The sequence below is a fragment of the Peromyscus leucopus genome, chromosome 2, assembly GCF_004664715.2.
Source record: "Peromyscus leucopus breed LL Stock chromosome 2, UCI_PerLeu_2.1, whole genome shotgun sequence".
In the NCBI taxonomy this organism is placed as follows: Eukaryota; Metazoa; Chordata; class Mammalia; order Rodentia; family Cricetidae; genus Peromyscus; species Peromyscus leucopus.
Window position 1 is genome coordinate 58,432,618 of NC_051064.1, and position 21,637 is coordinate 58,454,254.

The following is a 21,637-nucleotide window of genomic DNA, read 5'->3' on the forward strand; positions in this document are numbered from 1 at the left end:
GGAAGGTGGGTGGAGCGTCTCACAGTAAATTAGGAATTCAGAATGAAAACGGAGCTGAGTTTATTTGGGTTTTTAGTGACACCTCGAAATTATTACACAGGCGTGTCGGAGACAACTCAAAGTACCTATGACTGCTCCCGCTTCGCCCCGGGGCGGGATGCTCGGTAGGGCAATCCCCCCCTCCTTCGAAACCCTAGGGACTCTCTGCTTCCACGCGGGGTCAGGAAGGGAGGGAGGGAAGGAGGGCAGCAGGGATCCCGGTCTGGGTCTGTTACCGCGGCCGAGAGGCAGCGGCCAATCGGGGGTGTGGCTGAGCTCCGACTCGGGTATCCGAATCTGGGATCCGACTTTGGGACTGGAATTTGAGGCGACAAGATGATCTGGGGTGGATGTGGAGAGCAGGAAGAAATCGGGTTTATCTTGCGGGGAGGCTGGAAGTTGAGGGTTGGGTCTAGGCAGGGGAAGTTGGACGGCGGACGGCACTCAGGGTCTGAGCGGCGAAGAGTTGGGCTTTGCCCGGTGCAGAGCTGCGCAGGGGAAGTCAGGGTGGGGTTGGGGTAGAAGAAAAGAGCGTGCAACGGTCACAGTCTTTCCCTAAGCAACTCGCACAGGCACACCCTGTGCTTAGCCGGGACTGCGGGCTCCGTCTGGCGCGCTGGCTGGACCCTGCCCCCACCCGCCGGTAGAGCGCCAGTCGCCCCGCGGTGGCAGGAGTAGGGGCGCCCAGCGGTGCGGGGGCGTGGCCAGAGGCCCAGCAGTGCGGGGGCGTGGTTAGAGGCAGAAGCCCGCGGCCGCTCATTGGCCACCCAGAGGCCCCGCGGGCGGGGCTCCCGGCTGGGTCCCTCTAGGGCGCTCTCGGGCGGCGGGGGAGGCGGGGTCGGCGGGAGCCGGGCAGCCAATGGGCGTGCGTCCCTCGAGCAGTTACAAAGGGCCGGAGCGAGGCCGCGGCGGCGGCGGGGAGGTGGGGCGAGGCGAGGCGAGGCTTGTTGAGGAGAAGCTGTGGCCGGGGCCGGGCCGGGCCGTAAACGGTGGCGGCGGGACCATGGAGGCGGCGGCGGCTGCTGCTCCGCGTCGCCGGCTGCTTCTCTTCGTGTTGGTGGCGGCGGCGGCGGCGGCGACGCTGCTACCGGGGACGGAGGGTGAGCGGCGGGCGGGCGGCTGCGGGGCGCGCGGGCGGGCCCGGCCTCTGGCTCGCTTCTGCTCTTTCTCAAACATGGCGCGGGGCCGGGGGCGCAGGTGGCGGCGCCCGGCCGGCCGGGCTTTTCTGACCCGGCAGGCGCCATGCGAGCCGGGGCGGGGAGGAGAGGCGGGGCGGGGGCGGTGTCGGACGCGGGTGGCCGAGCGCCGGGAGGCCGGCCCTCTTGGGCTCCCGGGGGCAGCGGCGGGCTAGCCTGCGGAGGTTGGGGGCTGCCTGCCCTCCGGGGCGCGAGGCCGGCCGAGGACCGAGGGCCCCCGAGTCCCTTCCCAAGTGCGCCGGGGCCTGGGGATGCTGGGGCGTGGGCGGGCACTGGAGTGGAGGCGCTCGGGGGCTCGGAGCGTGGAGGACTCCCCGGGGGGGATCGTAAGGGGTGCAGAAGGCCGAGACCCCGGGTGGGCGGCGCTGCCGTGAGTGTCAGCACCCGCCAAGGGCGACTCGTCTTTAACCGGGGGCTTTGTGTGAGAAGCAGGCGCGAAGATGCGCGGAATGTTCTCCCTTCGTGCGCCTAAGAAGAGTTAAGAGTCCGGTAACCAGAGGATTGTCTTGCTAGTAGAAACTTGAACGTTTCTTCACTCCTCGGGCTTGGGAACGTTTTAATGGGCTTGGTCCTGTAGAATTGACCGAATGCTTCCTTTTTCTCGAAGGGATCGTTGCTTTGGTATATCATTTCCTTAAGTGAAGGTAGTTTTAGAAACAGACCTCTGTGTAGCTGGATTTTGAGGGGGGATGTTGTGTGGTTTTCTAAAATATTAAAGCCAGTCGTGATACTGGTTGTCACCCCGTGGAGGGAAGAGTGAAAAACTTTGTCAGTCGCCGAGTTAAAATAGGAGAAAGCAAAACACCTAGGCTTAGCATTAGCAACTAAAATGCAGTGAAAATACATTTCTGTTGCTGAAAGTGGATAACAAAATTTTTAAAAAGCAAAACAAGCCAAAAAAAGGCTCTTTATAGACTGTGGATGCCAGTTATTATTAAACTTAGTAGTTACTACTTATTAGGAGTCGATTATAATGCATATACAAAAGGTACACCATAGTACAGTGTCTGACACCCATAACTGAACCCTCAGGGCTACCAGTAAGTGCCTGTATATTGACATGAAAAGTAAGGTGCAGGCGATTAAGTTCTTGCTAAGTGCAGAAGTTAGAATTTGTACTTAGGCCTTTCTGAGTTCAAAATCGGTGCACCTGCTACACCAAAGGAGCATAGCCCACTTAAAGAACAGTTGATATTTAATACTTACAACTTAGGTATCTTTCTTACTTTATTTGAACATTCCTTTCACATAGTTCTGCGTTAGAAGATACAGTGGGTTTTTAACATTGGCTTAGGAGGGAAGATAACTGTGGGCATAGTGGGAGAATTGTTGTAATTATGCAGCAAATATAAGTGGCCATTACTCTACACAATTATTTGGCTAAAGTAATTCATTCTTTTCTACCTAGGACAAAGCAGGACACATTCATGTGCTTAGCAGTATTGATTTGGATGCTGAGAAAGTTGGTCCATGCCCTCCCTGGAGGACTTTATCTCCTACTTAGGCAATTGTGTAATGCAAAACTGGCCTAGACGCTTTTATTACTCAAAGCCTAGACTAACACTTCATAAACTTTTCCCATTTGCCACCTTCTTTTCTCAAGAAATTGTATGTGACCTTAAGTATATAGATGTAGAAACCTAGTATATAAATCAAACATACTGATAATAGGTCAAAATAAAATTATTCTAAAACAATTCATCAATATATACAGCTTTACCATTTATTAAAGATTAAAGCAAATTTTTGTAGTAATGAGTTGGGTGAGTTTATTTTTACATAAAGAATTAAATCATCTGATGTCACTTCACATAATTACATATGTTTAGGGCCATTTCAGAAATTGTTGGAAATTCTGTCTTAATCACAAGATGAGATTCATTTAACAATGCTTTTTAAAATGAAACTTACAGTTTTTAAAATCAACATTCTAACATAATATGATCAAGGATACACCACTTGGATAGACATGAGGAATGAAAGTCTTTTCTGTAGTTAACCATTATGTTTTTGAAAGAGTAGAAAATTTTGTATGTATAGTAAAAACGTTAAAACTCACAAAGTAATATCTAGACTCTGTTGGCACTATGTAACAGGACATGTGTGTTCAGAACCAAGGCTGTAGTGAAGTTGCATGATTCAACACAAGCATGCACTGCCCGAAACACCTCAGATTCATTACTCATTTGATTTTGACTTAGTTTTTGGATGCTGTGTATTCAGAAGCCCTTTACTGTTGCCAGAGTTTTTGTGACCCTCCCCCTTTATATGGAGTTATGCTTTTAATCTCAGCATTTGAGAGCCAGAGACAGATCTCTGTGAGTCTAAGGATAGCCTGGTCTACAGAGTGAGTTCTAGGACAGCCAGAGCTACATAATATAGACTTAGTCTGGAGCTCCCCATCCCCCCTAAAGAAAAGAAGCTATGGCCTTGATAAGTTAGGTTGATGTTTCATTGTATCCTTTTACACATTCAGAAGAAGTGGGCTCCCATGTTTATATGTGTATATATATAAAATTTAGCTTCTCTTAAAACTGGAAGTTGCTCTTTACTGTCTGAGTATTATTTATATTTCACTGCCAGCTTGTTTTCTCCAATATAGATTTTTTTAGAGAAATTGGTTCCTTGTCCCTGGTACACAGTATTCCTGTTTATATCTGCATCGCATGTTAGAATGCCGTTTGTTGCCTGCCATTTCATGACTTTCTTGGAAAACATTCCTAACAGCTTAGTCCTGCCAGTTACCCCCTAAATCCACTGTTTTTTGTTTTTTTTTTTTTTTGTAGTGTTTCTGTCATGGAGGATTTTTTATGAACCAATGCCAAACTATCCCAGGCTGTCCATTGAGGTTTGAAGATTTCCTCTGTGTAGTTAGCACCCAGAGCAGCACTTGAGGCTTATGATTAGAGCCATTCAACTAGAGAGAGAGTATCTCAGAACTGCAAACTCTTGAGTTCCCACCAGTTCCTGACTCTTGAGCCTTTTCACTGCATACGTCCTTTTGTCCCTTTTATGGGAATTTGAGGACAGAAATTCTCAGACTGACATTCTATGTAGGCTTCATTTAGCTCTCTTTGAACTCCATCTCTTGGAACTGTATAGCATTAAAGTTTGTGTTATTCATTGCTACTATCCTGCATTGTTAACTAACTGTATGAGTATGTATTGAGTATCCAGGGTATGAATTATGCCTTTTCGTTACGTCCTTAGAACCTAGCACTGTGTCCTATATACTGTTCTACATAAATGTGTGTTGATTAAATAAATTCTGTAAGACTGCCCAGTCAAACAGAATTCTGTCTTAATTTAGAATTATATATAGTATATATAATTGGAGAACATTGCATGGTATGATAAACAAAACAGCTATTTGTGATACTTTGTATAATTCATGAAATTGTAGAAATCAGATGAGAAAATTATGTTATTTAAATTTGAAGTTTCTGTTTTTTTTAGCAATGAGTAGGACTTGTGTATAACCACTGCCCACTAGGCTGCAAGTGTTTTGATGGGTTAAATACCTTTTCTGATTGGCTGGTGCCCTTGTAGTGAACATTGTTAAATGTTTTACTATCACTTTTTGTGGAGAGACATATTAGTATTTGACAGGGAAGTAGTAGTATAGGCTGAAGTGACTGGAGAGGGCTTCCTGGATACTTTTTTTTTTTTTTTTTTTTTTTGGTTTTTTCGAGACAGGGTTTCTCTGTGTAGCTTTGCGCCTTTCCTGGAACTCACTTGGTAGCCCAGGCTGGCCTCCAACTCACAGAGATCCGCCTGGCTCTGCCTCCCGAGTGCTGGGATTAAATGTGTGCACCACCACCACCGGCATCCTGGATACTTTCTAACTAAAAATGGTTTTGAAGAGTCTCTAGAATTCAGTTAGGCACAGAGGAGGATTTGATCGTTTTTAAAGTTCTTTATGTTCTCAATTGCTGCAGGACAAGGATCAGGTCAAATGATTCTTTAGAGTTAGGTTCCTTAGTCTATGCTGTGTGTTTGGATGTCTTATCTTTCCCTCAGTTCTAAACATTCTATAATACATGACTAGAAATGAGACAGGATGGTAACGTAAGTGGGTGGAGTAAGGGAGAATAACAATAGAGTACTCCACCAGCGCTGGGGATCCAGTGGTGAAGATCACAGGTATGTCATCATTCAGTTTACCATGGAGGATCCCGAGAGTAATTGCATTTCTCAGGGCTCCACAGTGCCAAACTGAAAAAGAAAGGAACTTTGATTTCCTAATTCCAAATCTTGTGTCCTGCCATGTGCTTTAAAAGTAAAGGACTTGAAGATGAGGAAGGAATTGGATTAGTGGTGATTTCCCTAAGTGAAGTTGGTCTGAATTAACAGAATTTAAGAAAAGTGAGTTTTTCAGGAGGGAGAGAGGATGCTTAAGGTAAAAATTCTTCCAGGGAAAAGTCACTGTTTTTTTTTAAATTGCTCCTTAAGTGACTTGGTATAGTACTTACTGGTTGAGAAGTGGGCTGACAGTTTGGATTTGTCTTGGTGTTAAGTGAGGTGTAGTTGGATTGGGGGTAACTATGTGGGGAGGGGCTGCAAACTGCAGCAGACTGGGAGCCCTTTGTTGCACTTTCTTGTCATGGCTTACGTAACAATGTGTTCTAAACAGATGGACTGTGGGTTAATGTCATGTGGTTGGGACGCATTCTCACTTCCTGCTTCTGGAATTAAGGGCAGATGCTGTCATGTTTCTCAGGAATGTTTTTGCTTTTCTTCATAAAACTTGCTCTAGGCAATTTTGGAGTATTCTCAAATTTATAGTCAGTTTGACCCAGCCTAACTGCAGTATTTAGGGCAACATTGAAGGCTCCCCCAGACCCCTTTTTTGAGAAGGGGTCTCATGTAGCCAAACTAGCTTCAAACTTGGTAGGCACCTAAGACTGACCTTGAACTTTTGATCATACTGCTTCCACTTCCCTGAGTGGATAACAAGCCTGTACATCAGAGATTTATTTATTTACTGTTTTGTTTGTTTGTTTGTTTTTGGCAGTATTGATGATTGAACCCAGAGTTGTTTTTGTTTGTTTATTTTCAACATGCTAAGCAAGTGCTTGACCAGTGGAGCTACATCTCTAGCACTGAATGCCTTTGTGAACTGAGTTTTCTTAAGAACACATCCAAGCACTTTCCACAAAAATTAAAATTTGTTTTGCTGAAGTAGATCCATTTTTTAGCTGTGAGGTTGGCCTTCAGTCCAGACACTGTAGGTCAGTCTAGTGACTACTTCATTGTGAACTTGTGATTGGTTGACTTACCAGGTTTTTGTTTTTGTTTTTCCTTACATCCATTTTTTTTTTAAACACCAGTGGAGTAAAGCTGATTATATGGGCCCAATTTTACTGATCTGGTATGGTCTTTATAAAGCTTCCCCCCCCCCCATTTGGCAACCTGAAAGTAAGACATGTAAAAATAATTTCTAGCTCAAATAACAATCCCTAGCTATACAGATATATACATTCATTAGGAGACTATAATATGAGCATTTACTTATCTTGTCTCATTTAACCTAGTGACCAACCCTAGATGCTAGTTAGTAGCACACAAAAGGAACAGCTTCTTGTTTATACACACTGATTAATTAAAAAAAGACTGTGGTAATGCAAATCAAACCTGGGACCTTGAGCATTCTGGGCAAGCCTTCTGTCCTAAGCTAAATCCCTGGGGCCACAAAATGACTCCCATTTGTTCCAGGTCTAGGCAACCAGTGCTCAGAAGATAACTGGATTTTGATGACATAGCTCCTTTTCAGCACTCGTTAACATTAACCAAAGATACTGAGGTTTTGTGTTTGGCCTTTCAATAATAGAGGCTTTTATAGCAGTAAGACTACTTCAATTAGAACAGCTATAGACTAACAATAGTCCAACTACTAAGCTGCACATAATGGTGTGTTACCATTAACTCCTTATATCTAGGTAGATAGAGCTGGCAGGAGTTTGCTTAGATTGGGACTTAGTTTGTATCTATGAAGCTTCTGGTTTTCATTTGGCAGACAAGGAAACCAAAGTCATATTGTTAGAGTTACTTCAGGAGGAAGTCCTTTCCATGAGAAAATGAATCAGACCTTTTATTTTTCTACTTTAAAAACATATTTGTTTGTTTGTTTATTTATTTATTTATTTATTCATCTATTTGTATCTGTGTGTGTGTGTGTGTGTGTGTGTGTTTGTGTGCCCGTGTATACAAGTGTCTGTGTCCTTTATCATTCTCTGCCTATTCCTTTGAGGCAGAATCTCTCCTTGAACCTGGGCCTCATATTTTCTCAACTAGGCAGGAAGCCAGTAATCCTCCCATTTCTTTGTCCCTCAAAGCTGGGGTTACGAGCATTTGTAGGGAGCCCAGCTTGCTACATTTGAGCTAGGATCTGAACTCTGGTCATCACGATTTTGTAATGAGCTGTAGAAGTAACCATCTTATTCAATAAGAAACACAGAACCAATGCAAAGAAGAAAGCCAAGAGGTCAGAGCTAAGAGCTAAAAACCTTTCTTCCTGTGTTTCTGGCTTTTTAAAGACTTTCTGTTCTGCCTTCTCATTGGTTGTAAACCCAACCACATGACCACCTCGTCACTGCCTGTCTGTACAGACCTCCAGGTCTTCTATGGTTGGTATTGAGATTAAAGGCGTGTGTCTCCAATACTGTATCCTTGAACACACAGAGATCTACCTAGCTCTGCCTACCAAGTACTGGGATTAAAGGTGTGCACCATCACTGCCCAGCTTTCCTATGGCTTGCTAATAGCTCTGACCTCTTGGCTTTCTTCTTTGCATTGGTTCTGTGTTTCTTATTGAATAAGACGGTTACTTCTACAATGAGCTATTGTAACTACTGAGTCATCTCTTCAGCACCCCCCTCCTTTTTTAAAAATAGTTTTGAAACTTGGTCTTGCTATAGAGTCCATGCTGGCCACTATGTAGTCCCAGGCTTTCTTGGGGCTTGAGGCTGTCTTCCTGCCTTAGCTACTTGTGAGCTAGGATTACAGGCATGGACCACCATGCCATGCTGTTTGAACTTGTCTTAATTGCAGTTTGGTTCTGCAACTGCAATTGACTCAGTGTGTAATTTTTCCTTAAAGTTATATTTTTAGGTAATTTGAGTATCACTCATGAGCCCAATCATAGTTGATCACTTTATTTATATTGATTTGTATAGCCCTTATTAAACTCCTGCTTTTAAAAGTAAGTATAGAAGCAAAAACAACTGAAATTTTTTATTAGAGAAAAGCAAAACAAAACAAAACAGAGCTATCAGCCATCATTAAAAATGGATGCTTTTTGCATCTCTGCACATTAAAAATAAACTCCTTTTTTCCAATTTTATTTTAGAGAAAGAGAGAGAGAGAGAGAGAGAGAGAGAGAGAGAGCGAGAGAGAGAGCGAGCGAGCACAAGCATGTGCATGCTTCTGCATTCACATGCAGATGTCAGGTGTCTTCCTATATTGCTTTCAACCCTTTTGAGACAGGGTCTCTGACAGAACCTGGAGTTCAATGTTTCTGCTAGACTGGCTGGCTAGGGAAAATTCAAGGAGGGCTCCTCCTGTCTTTGCCTCCCCCAACCCTCTACCAAGTGCTGGGATTACAGATGTGTACAGCTGTGCTCAACTTTCTTCACCTTGCCTGCTTGCACAACAAACACTATACCAATTGAGCCATTACCCCCCCCCCCCCATACTCTTAATCATTGTGTTTAGAAGTTTATCAGTGCTAATAAAAGTGCTTTACACTGGCAGAGTTCCAGCTTGAAAACAATTTTTTTTCTTAGCAAATATTTAGTAATCATCAATAAGATGGGAAATATAGAAAACCTAGATGACAGGCTGTCATTTAAAAATGACAGTGCTGAGGAGCAGTGACGCAGACTCGGATGTAGCAGCCACAAAGACTACTTTGCAGAGGCGGTGGAGCTGTAACTCTGCCTTGCAGGGTGGTAGGATGTAGAGGATGGATAGAAAGAGAAGCATTCCTGATTCCCCAATCAGAATGGCACTTGTGGAAAAGGATCATGATAAAACTTTAAGAATTTTAAGTGAAGAAATAAATTTTGACATATTGGGGATAGATGTGTAAGAGAATTGTGAAAATTGGGCTAGTAGTTTTACTGTGGAAAAAGAATGTTTAACTGTACCACAGAGGAAGTGGGACAGGGCAGCTGCCTGGAGAGACTTTGGAATTGGTTTGATGATATTGGAAATGGAGTGGAAGAGGGGCTCTGGGACATTTCAGTCAAATCAGAATTATTCTGTTCCCTGGTACCCAAATGGCCTCCTCCCTCACCTCTTTGAAGTTGCTCAGATGTCCCATTTTCTCAATGAAGCTTCTTCTGACCCATTTTACAAGTTGTTATACTCTTCTACTTTTTCTTTTCTGTAACACTTCCTTCCTACGTCTTGTTTACTTATGTGAATACCATATATATTCTCTATGTTTCTTTCTCTTTCCTACTAGAGAGCAAACTTCAAGAAAGCAGGTATCTTTTTGTTGGCTGGTGTATCTCAAATGCATAGAAAGTGCATGGTAAGAAAGTCTTAGCAGTAAAAAGCAGAGTGTAGAAATCAAAGACTCCAGGTGCCTGGGCACCTGGGAAGTGTCTTTTGTAAGGAATCTGAAAGGAGAAGGATTAAAGGGAAAGGAGTTCTGACTTGAGGAGGTAGAGGTAGAGGTAAGATAGGCAAGTGCAGTTGTTCAATAAGGAGTGAAGAGAGCAGACTCCCGGCAAAGACATGCTTTGCCACTATCTTCTTTTTATCCTGCACTTTTTCTTTGGCTTCTGGTAGTCTGAAAAGCCATCTTAAGAGGAATATTCAGTCCTGAAGTCCCAGCTTGGATCTGGATCCTGCTCAGTTCATTGGCGTGTTCCTTGTTCTTATGTTGCAGGACCTGCCTAACACAGAACATATGTGTTTAGAATTTGATCTTTTGGTTATACTGAACTAAATAAAAACATCCAGTCTATTTAGGAATTTGCCTGGTTCCTGACTGAGCTAGAAGACAGGAAGTCTCCTGTTTAGAGTTTAGGTTACACCATTGGTCTCAGGTCATGGTTGCTGATATTACAGGAATTTTCTTGGAGTTCTCTAAACCCTGTCCTGTTAAATGTCCCCCCCCCCATTCTGCTTCATGAATTAAACACTGGTGCTGTGTATCTCTAGACTGTTTCATTTTCTATTTGAATTGCTGTAACTGGTTTGTTTTGAAGGCAGGTTCCCAGAAAGTTAGTTAGTAGTATCTTTATTTCTAAGAATAGATAAATAAAACTTGGCATTCTTGTCTGTAATTATCTTTTAATGGGTGTGTTTCATTGGGGAACACTTTGCAAAAGTTAAATGTTCACTTACATGGCCATTGTGAAGATAGAACACAGCAGTGTCTGTAACATACCTTGCATGAGCCCAACATAGTAGATACTCAACAAATGGCAATTATTACGTATTTAAATAAGTGAAGGGCTGCCTTTGGACTTGATTATGTCTAAGCTGTTTCTCATGGAGAATTCTGTGTATTTTGGTGTAACCCAAACTTTCTTGCTTACTGTTTTTAGCCAGTGTACAAGTTAAGCCCCACTAGGATTCATGGTTTCAAGATGAGCATTATCTTCATGAGGTTGGAGAGATGGCTCAGCAGCTAAGAGTGCTTGCTACATTTCCAGAGGACCAGAATTTGGCTTCTAACACCCACATTAAGTGGCTCACAACCACTTGTAACTCCAGTTTCAAAGGATCTCACTCACTACCTCTTCTGGCCTCTGCAGGTACCTGTACTCACATGTAGATAGCTACACACAGACACACATTCATAAACACACACACACATACACACACTTAAAAGGTAAAATCTTTTTTGAGCACTATCTTCTTGTAACTTTCTTATTGTACTGAGATATTTTACTTGATTGTCTTGTACTCTGGCTATTCTTAAAAGAAGGATTTAGCTTGAAATAAAATGAGACCAGAAGTAATGACTGGGAAACATAAGGACTAGTTAGTGGCTGAAAGGAGGAAACAAGGCATAAAACACTATAGCTGAGGAAGGCTTTGCATTTTAGCACAATACTTAGTTAGCTCTTAATTTTCTAGCAGCAAGAGCAAATGAGGAAGCTGAATATCTCACTACCTATTACTAAGAATTCATGAGCAACCCCCTCCACTCCCCACCCCTCAAGCAAGCAGCAAGATTGCAGTGCTCAAAGAATCTCCAAGGTATAAAGTTATTGCTAGACCTGGCATTCCTGATTTCTTGTTCTAAGACTCACTCTTCAACACTTTCCTAGGGTTCAGTTTAGTACCTACTGCCACCGTTTTCCTTATTTAAGGCTCTGATCCAAGTGTGGACATATGAGTCTCTAATACCAGTGGAACAGCTGATGCAAAGCTGGGACATTTGAATTAAGCTTTGCTAGAAGCTGGAGGATAATGGATAGAGAACAACATGAAACTATTTGGGCTGGCTTATAAAGACATTTTCCTAATGTTCTTAAATTGGCCTGTATCCATCTGGCAGGCATCATCAAAGAATGGTCACCAAAGCTGAACAGACCCAGACATGTTTTTCTTCCATCAGGTCCATGTAGGCCAGATGTTGAGAGTGTCTTTGCTTTGATTACTTGAGGGGAGATCACATGTACCTAGAGTATGTTCCCCTTTTTTTTTTAACCAGTCTTATAGTAACTCTAAGATACCCACATCAGCTTGTGTAACATTCTCTATTTTGAGGCATTCTGGAATCTTCTTGTTTCTTAGCAGAATCTGTTTGTAAAGCACTCTGAGAAATGAATGATTTGTGTTTGTTATTCTTCATGACTTACAAGGATAGCTTTCTTTTTTAAATTTCACTTATTATTGCAGTAGTTATTATTATTACTTATTAGTTATTAGTTGTTGACTGCTTTAGGGCCTTTCCAGATTTATTTATTTTGCAGTTGTTGACTATTTTAGATCCTTTCGAGGGTTTCCTTGATTTCACCAACAGGGCAAACTTAAAGTTCACCTTATTTTTGATTACTTGCTTCAGGATAATAGTTCCATCTAGGTTTCTGAGTTATGGACCTCACTAGTTACATAATAGGGTATTTATAGTTCTAGGACACCTTGTACAGGCATCCTGTTGCATTTCTACAATATAAGATCCTTAAATATGCATTGAAATTCAAATAGATCCCGTGACAAAAGCAAAAACAAAAAGCCTTCGTACTAGAATCTAGGAATAATGGACATATTTGAGAGCAGTGAACATGGAGGATGCAGTCAGACCTACTCAGAATATAGAGACAAAAGAGAAGCAACTGTGGCTTCTCATTTGTATGTGTGTGCATATATATTTTTTGCTTGATTTATTCATTTCTAAATTGAACTGTAATGTGCTCTAATTGAGTCTCTTTGTTTAGCACATGGCTGTTGATTTGAGTATTCTCCAATTGAGAAACTGACATTTTAATTTTGTTATTCAATGTGCAACAGATTTAAATAAAACATCAAGATGGTCTATTATAGATTTCCTTCAACAGTAATTATACATAATTATTTTTACCAAAATAAACAGTTAAAGTAGTTTTAGTTATTTTATCTAATTTTATATTTGGAAAAAAATTGCAAGTCAGGGGCCAATTTACTTGTGTTCCTCAATGAGGAAAGATATTCTGATTGCAAGCCCCACACAGCCTTGCAAAACAGGTTCTGGTACTGACAAGTAATTAAAGACAAAGCATAGCATGGTGGATTTCTTTCTTCTTTCTGTATTGTGAATTGAGCATAGGGCCTCACTCATGATAGGCAAATCCTCTACCATTGTGCTTCATCTATCCCCAGATGAGTTATATCTATTCCTAGCCCTTTTTTAGCATTGTTTTTGTTTTTGTTGTTTTGTTATTGTTTTGTTTGTAAAGACAGGATCTTATTTAGCCTGGCTTTGAATTTGTGATCTTACTGTCTAAACCTCTCAAGTAGCTGGAACCTGTAAGCCACTGGGCCTGGCTTATGGATTGCTTTCTTATGAACTGAAGCGTTTATCTAGTTATTCTTTATCAATAAAATCTCAGGAGTCCGATATTGGGGTAAAGAACCTGAATGATTAGAGAAATGACAGAGAAGCTGCCAGTGACCTTCTTTCTTTCTCTTTCCTCAATCCAAAAGGGCTGAGCATCTTTGTAAGCCCTACCCTACTACTTCCTGTGTCTCTCTATGTGTCCTCAGTTCTCCAAAACCTTTATGTCTAATTTTGGTCAGCTAGTAGCTAGACCCGCCCTCTGATTCAAAGTAAACTTTATTGGCAGTCTCAAGAGTGTCAGAATATGATCAAAATATCCCACAACAATGAACTAATTGTTCCTTTGTCTATTATTTTGCTTTTCTTAGTGTATTTTACTTTTGTTGTCTTCTCTCTTGTCCTTATGAATGTAAAAGTAAGTCTATTTGTTCTCACACTCATGATTACCATTGTGTCTTCCATGTTATCTTTTTAATAAACAAAAAAGACCATTATTTTAGTTAGATCGCATCTATCATTTATTTATTTATTTGTTTGTTTTTGAGGCAAGGTCTTACAGTGTAGCTCCAGTCGGTCTGGAACTCATTATGTAGAGCACACTGGCCTTGAAGTCACAGAGATCCACCTGGCTCTCTGCCTCTTGAGTGCTGGAATTGAGTCAAATTCAGCTTGCCCTTATCTTATGATGGGAAATGTAAAAAAGGAAAGAGGTTGGTAGGGAAGACGCAGGCATCAGGCAGAAATACAAGCTCAGAATTAAGGGTGCTTTGCAAGAGTGTGCCCTGAGGAAATAGTCTCCCTAAGAAGCTGAATGCTTTCCTCTAATTTAGCTTGGAATCCCTGGAACTGGGAAAACAAGTCTCATAGAACAGGTGGTTGTAATCACCTATGGTCCATTCTAAACCATAGCTAGAGTTTAGTAATTGTTGACTTGTGTTTAACGGTCATAAGTCTGTAAGAAGAGTCTTCTGTGCTGTATCTTCACTTCTCCAAGTGATACACCAAGGCCCTCATTTTTCTGACCTTAGGAGGTCTTTATGTTTCTCCCACCATTGCAGGCCTTTTTCAGTAACCACTGTTTGTAGCAGTTGGAAGCCTACTGTATTTCTACTGCCAAGTTTCTTGATATCTAGGTTTGGGGGTCTGAAAACTTAACTCTCATCCTAGACTTTCCTATACACATAGTTTAGGTTTAAAGGGCAAGTGTGTACCCCAAATGGAGTTCATTTACTGTGAGGTGGTTGTTTCTACCTAAAAGGAGTCGAGTCAGTGGTTAAAATAGTATAGGCATATTGCAGAGTTATTACTGGAGACTTCCTTTTGCTGGCTTAAGAAATCAACTTGAATGGTTTAATTCAGTTACGTTCTTGTAGGAGGGACTCTAGCTGCTTGTTTTCATGTCTTTGCTGATGAAGGTAACATCAGATGAGAGAAGGCAAGAACACACAAACTTGTATAACTACTGTGTGTTATCATTTACTAAGTTTTCTAGCTTTCTAAGAGTGCCTACCATCTATTTTTGCTAGATTCAATAAATTCTTCATTCTGCAAATAAATGGGAATTAAGTAAAGCTAAAATACAGAGAGAGTCAATCCAGGGTAGAGTGAATTTGCTTCAGTTGGACAGGGAATAAGAAGAGTTGAATGTTGGGAGTGCTACCTTTTTTTTTTTTTCTTTTATTAAAAGTCTTAGAGAATTATTTAACACCATAAACTCTGTCCATAAGAGGCTTTTAAAAATCTAATTACAGCCAGGCGGCAGTGGTGGCGCACGCCTTTAATCCCAGCACTCGGGAGGCAGAGCCAGGCGGATCTCTGTGAGTTTGAGGCCAGCCTGGGCTACCAAGTGAGCTCCAGGAAAGGCGCAAAGCTATGCAGAGAAACCCTGTCTTGGAAAAAAAAAAAAAAAAAAATCTAATTACAGGACAAATATTAAGTCTATGAATATTTAGTAAATCTAAACGATTAAATTATTTTATTTTTGAAAACTTTCTTAGATTGTATTAATGCACCCAGAGGACTGTAAATCTGCCTGTCCCCTCCCAAGAAATATTTAGAATGCCACCAAAAAAATTCAAAATAATGTAATATTTAAAAAGGGCAAATCTGATAACAAGAAAAAGCTATAATAAAATTAATACCATACAAAGTAACAATCAAGCTGCAGAACATTAAGGTTAAAGGTATTTTATTTTGATAAGAACTACCATTCCCCAGGATGCATTGTTAATCTTTATGTAGCTAGTAAAATATGTATATATGCCAAAAACTGTTAAAATATAAGAAGATATTTATAAAACAGCTATAAATTAAGAAAAGCAGGATTCAAAGTATGGAATAAAGATTTGATGAATTCCAATTTTGTAATCATAAATAGCATTCTTTCAGAATTCTTCTGGATTTTTCCAGGAAGTTTACCACATGGAGGTCCACAAAGAACACTCAAATTAGAAATTAACTGTAACAATAAATAAATAAATAAATAAATAAATAAATAAATAAATAGCAAAATAAATATATTTACTGGGAAATTTTATATTTTCTCAATAACCCTTTGGTTAAGGGAAGTCTAGCTACAGACCTCTAGAAATGAATATGCACCTTACATACCAAAACTACTTGTTAGTTCTGCTAAAGTAATACTTAAAGGAAAATTTGAAGGCAAGAAGTTTGGAGATCAAGCTGGAGATAGAACATTTCAGTAAATGCAAAGAAAATAGAAGTGCAGGAAAAAATAGATTTTATCAATTAACTACTAAGTTATTTTTTGTAAACATTATTAAAATAGATATTTGTTAAAGTTTAAAAAGGAGATCGTGTGAATGGGAAAATGACAAAAAGGAGAATGGTATCTTAGTATGTTTCCGCTTTAGTTCCTTCTAAGATTGGTGCATTTTCAATCAGTGTGATTTATCTTTCTGTATCCAGTGCTGCCCTCCCATGTTCTTATCTTACCTTTCGAATTGAGATGTACTGTGAGCTGCCTTGCTTCTGGATGCAATGCTGGGGACTGAACCCTGATCTTGTATGCTAGGCTCTCCCACTGAGGTATATGCTCAGCTCCTACAAGTTTCTTTTATTCTGCAGTTTGCTAATTGCCTTTTTTCTTAAATGAATGTGTGGGTTTTTATCATTGTTTGTTTATGTTGTCTAAGCTGCCCATTTCACTTGTTCCTGTGTCAGCTCCCCCAAATGGTTTGCCTTTCATTAACTTTCCCCAAGTTCATAGTACGGGATCTTGTCTTCAGAGAACTCCTTTTCTGTACTCTCTGCATTTTGCATTGCGTTCACCAGTGGTGTGTTTTGTTCTCCATATTGTGAACTAGAAGGCAAGAGTCTTTTGTTGGCATTCTGGCCCACTCCTTGGGGACCTGCCCTGTGTCCTGACATAAAGCCTCTTTTAAGGAAAAACCCCTCCCTCTTCTTCCTCCTCCTCCTCCCTTTCTCGCTGTGAGGTGTGCATACCTCTGCTTTCCCTCTTTCCCTCCCTTTTTTCTTCCTCTCTCTTTCCCTCTCTTCCTCTCTCTTTATTATAATAAACTCTCCATGTGGATACTGTGTCTGCATGGTATGAATGACTTTCCACCGTGTCAGGCCACTGCCTGCTGCATCTGCATGATGTGTCTCCCTCACTCAGGGGGAACCTTGGCCCAACCCACCAAGGCCTCCTGTGCTGTATCATTACAGTCTTACCTTCCTCATCCTCTGAAGGGTGTTTTCTCACTGTGTAGGGTTACACGTGCTGTTGTTTTCTATGGGAAAGTCCACTAAGCACATGACACTACTAGATCATTTCTTCAGCAATTGGTCCCATAGGTCTTTAGCTGTTTGCTGCCCAAGTGTTATTTTCTGTACCCTAAGTCAAAGGTAGCTCTGAAGGTGGTTACTTCTGTCTTCTTCCTCAGTTACATCTCATACCTCAGGCTTTTAGCCCAGGACGATCTACTATATCTCTACACAGCCAAGAAACAGTGTTCCCTACAGCCAGTTTTGCTTTCCAGAGGGAAAATGTGGAGCTCTTCATTTTACCCTACTTCAGTGAGAACTCTATAGGTTTTTGCATTCTTTTCTTCTTTCCAAAATAAATGAGAATTTGTTGGTGTAGCGCTTAGAACTTTCTGTTCATCTGTAGAATAACAAACTAGAGTCAGCCTGAACATTTCATGGCTAACAAGTTGTGGTATGAGCTTGTTATTCAGGAGTGTTGCATATAAAAGTATGCCCAGGACCTATTGCAGCACTGTGAATTTGGATTGTAACTGAAATTGTATTTCCTGTAGATATCTTGTGTGCTTCCACAATGAAGTTCTTTTGCATTCTGGTTCAGATACTACTGAAGAATTCCATGAATGGAGAGATAGTAGCTCTTGTGAGTGTTCACTGCCTTTGTGTCTACAATTTATATTGTGCTCTGTGTCAGTATTGGTTCCTAGAGCTGTCTAAAGATTAGCTCTGATTATTTGCACAACTTCTAAAATGGGTAGCAGCATGAAGTAGATGCTCTAAAGAAGTTGTTGTTGAATGAATGCATAACAGACGTGGATTATTAAGTGCTTTGGGTGCTGTGCTGATATTTAACGCCCAAATTTACATTTAACTCTCAAATCTTCTGTAATTAGTACTGTTACAGAGTGTAAGTCAAGAAATTTAGGCTCAAATAAATTAGCGACTTTTTCAGATTGACTTTATCGCTGACTGGTACAGTTAGTATTCAGTGTAAGTCTTTTTGTTTCTGAATTCTATATGTACAATGATTATGTTCTTATAATACCAACTAATGAAATTGAAATCTGCCAATTAAAAGTGTAAAAGCCTGTTTAGGAGAAATAAGAAATCTAGTTGTTTCATCACTCACTGTCAGAAACAGAAGTTTCCTGTTTCTTTTTAGGTTCTAATGCAGTGCTGAGTACACCAGCCTGCTTCAAGCATACCCAGACTCAGGAGTACGGAACAAAACCAAGAAGAACTTGGCAGACTGTAATTATTTCACATGGAGCTTTGCTTTCTGCTCTCTGTGGAGTTAATAATGTGATCATTTCCTGTCCTTAAACATGCTGCTAAAACCAGTCTTCTGTGTCTAATTGGGTCATAGTTGAGAATCTCATTGCACTGTCTTTCGCTCAGGTTTTTCAGTCATAAATATTAATGGCTGTTTATGTGCTTACATTTTTGTTCTCATTTTCTTAGACTAAATTCTAAGAATGAATTAAAAGGTAATTTTTTTAAAGGATTTGTGTGTGTGTGCAAATTATTTTCAAGAGTGAACAAAATTTTGAAATTGACATGAAGTAGCTGCTCCCTAGGATAAATATGTTGGTATAGAATTGTGGAGGAAGTGTAGAGAAAAAGGATGGAACATACAGAAGCATCTTAATGTTTTTATTACATTATATTTTTATTAACTAGTTAGGAATTTCACATCATGCACCCTGATCACACTCACTTCCCAGCCTTCCCAGGCCCGCCCCCCTCAACCTTCCCCACAGAAAAAAGAAGAGGGGGTAAAAAACCCAAGTCCAATTTGTGTTCCCATATCCTCGGTGGAGCATGGCCAAACTCCCAGTGGCCATCCCTTGAAAGAAAACTGAGTCCTTCCCCACCCGCATCTCCACTTTCCAGAAGCCATCAGTTGTGGAGAGCTATACTTGAGCATCTTTATCACAATTTTAAAAAGTTGTCTTTGATAGGTTTCCATTTAGGCTGTTAATTTTTGGGGTAAGGGGTATGAATTGTCACAGAAGCCTTCTCTGTCCCTCTTTGTCAACTGTGAATCTGCAGTCATTGATACCACTGCAAAAGTAGCTTCTTTGCCTGTTGCCATCAGTGGGAGCATGGATTATGGGCTTGCACATTGTTTCTGGTGTTTGCATCCACATGGTTTCTGGCAATAGCACCTGTCACACAGACTCCGGTGACAGTACAGATCATGGACATCAACACAGACGGCCCTCTGCTGCAGCACAGGCCACAGACACCATCATAGTCTTCCATGGCAGTACAAACAGTAGACATCCACATGGTCTTCAGTGGTAACATAGCCAACGGACATCAGTATGGTCCCTAGCCGCAGCAGGATCATGGACCAAGACATGGCTCTTGGTGGCAGCATGGCCCACGGACATCAAAATGGCTTCAGGTGGCTGGCTGCACAGGCTACCCACATCAACATGGCTTCATGTATCAGCACAGATCATGGACATCCACATGGCCTTTGGTGGTAACACAGGGCACAGACATTAACATGGTCCCCTGGCTACTGTAGGCCAAGGACATCCACATTAACCTTGGGCTTCAACACAGCCTGGGGCAGTGGACCACAAATACCAACGGGGCCTCCAAGGGCAGCATGGACCATAGAGGTATTTTGAGGAGGTCCAAACCAGAAAATGAACCATTCTTCATCTCAGACATCCTGCCATTGCTCAGAACCTGAGCATAATCCTGAGGCTGGGCAGCGTGTTTGGGGGGATGGGGAGGTGGACTGAGTCAGAATTCAAACCCCAGGCTGCTGTACATCACCCTTTCGGCCCTACTCATCCAGGCATGTTCCCCTGTTCACCACAGCCTTTTCTCACACTTGTAACCACTTCTCTCCACTGCTCATTCACCACCCACTCCATTCCTCCATCTTTCCTACCGCTCTGTCACATATTTGTTCATAGTAGTGACGTTGGAAACTACAGTGTGTCACACAGTGTATTTTTTTGGCCAAACAGCTTTACATGCAAGTATTCATTGCAACGAGTCATTGGTCTGATTCAAGGTTTCTGGTTTCTGAAGCACCATAAATACTGAACCATTGCTAAGACTCGTCTCTGATATCCTGCTGTTGCCCATAGTCAAGATGATGTTGCAGCTAGGCAGGTTCTATGCAAGCTCCTGATTGCTGCATACATCCCTGCCCTCAGTGACTGCTTCCCTGAGGCGTGTGTGCATGCGGGCAGCAGTCACAGCAAGGCAAGTAGCACGTGCTGCAGTAGCAGTGGCTCTGTTTTGGGGGCCAGCTGGCTGGCAGGTCTAGGGCTGGTCCTATTCAGTAATGACCTGTTTCTGTGGGAGTTCCAGGCCGCTGCACATCCATGCTGGCAGCCCCATGGTTCATCAGGCATGACCTTTGTGCTTGCAATCTGCTGTCAGTCCATCTTTCTCTTTTGCATGCATCTCTGTTCCACCATCTTTCCAATTTCATGAGTCCACTTTTTAAAAGCATCTTTCCATAAGACTTGCTCCTTTTTTTCTTTTTAGTTGATCTGGCGCTATTGCAGCCTCTGCAGACTCCTTTTCCATCTGTCATGTCACCCTTTGGAGCCTCCATGGGTCTCTCAGACTCCTTGGAGCTCTGCAGCAGGTGCTGGCAGCTGCAGCCATCTTTATTTTTCTCCAGTTATTTTTTTCAGCATCATCACATAGGTATAATATATCATCTTTTTGGAAGTTCACACATCTTTCAAAATGTATGTGTGGTAAAGTCGTCTTCCACTCATCCTCTAGTCACCCAGTCCTGTCCTTGGAAGCTGATGATACTTATTTCTTCCTTTAAGTTTATTTATTTATTATTATTTACTATTATTATTGTATATGTGTGTGCATGATGTGTGTGTGTGTGTGTGTGTGTGTGTGTGTGTGTGAGAAAGAGAGAGACAGAGAGAGAGAGAGAGACAGATGCTAGAAAATCATCTATAAAGTGAGGAATTGTCTCCATGGCCAGGGTAACTTCTGTTCCTACTTTAATTTTTTTGAATCTCTGAGTGTTTATGTTCAAGTGACACTTTTTTTTTTTTTTTTTTTTTTTTTTTTTTGAGACAGGGTTTCTCTGTGTAGCCCTGGCGTCCTGGATCTAATTCTGTAGACCAGGCTGGCCTTGAACTCAGAGATTTTCCTGCCTCTGCCTCCCCAGTGCTGGGATTAAAGGCATGTGCCACTACTGCCTGACTTAGTGCCACTTATTACTATGTAGTCACTTAATAATACTGTTTATTCTTTGAGAGCTGTGGTCAGATTCCCCAAACCTCTTAAGTAGGTCTTTATCTGGTCCTTGTGTAATTGATCTCATTTTGAACTCAGAGGAAACCCTTTGTATTCCTCCCTCCTGTTGAGTCTCCTCTTGTCATTGGATAGCCTATTCGTGCCTGTTTCTCTGTTATCACTTAATACTGTGCTAGCTGTTTTTGTGGAGCCTTGAGGAAAATGAGTCTTTTTGGAAAAACAAATGACTGAGAATTATGTAATGAGACATGACTTAAATTATCAATAATGCTTAAATTATTTGAAAGTAGTAGGAATAAATGGGGTTTTTCTGGGAAGACCAGATTTTTATTTTAAAGCCCTACATTTGGAGGTAAAATGTTTTGTAAACCAGAGAAATTTGCTTTATATTATATGACTTTTTAGCAAGCTCGCT

The 21,637-nt window shown here is 41.5% G+C and overlaps 1 protein-coding gene across 2 annotated transcripts in view; it reads left to right on the top strand.

Moving 5' to 3' along the window:
* Nucleotides 1–947: 947 nt before the first annotated feature.
* Nucleotides 948–21,637, top strand: part of Tgfbr1 (transforming growth factor beta receptor 1) — a 62,149-nt gene continuing 41,459 nt past the window's right edge. For both annotated transcript variants that reach the window (XM_028882773.2, XM_028882774.2), the window contains exon 1: nt 948–1,139. In XM_028882773.2, the coding sequence (XP_028738606.1) occupies nt 1,043–1,139 (97 nt within the window). In that variant the 5' untranslated portion in view covers nt 948–1,042. The remainder of the gene's footprint in view (nt 1,140–21,637) is intronic.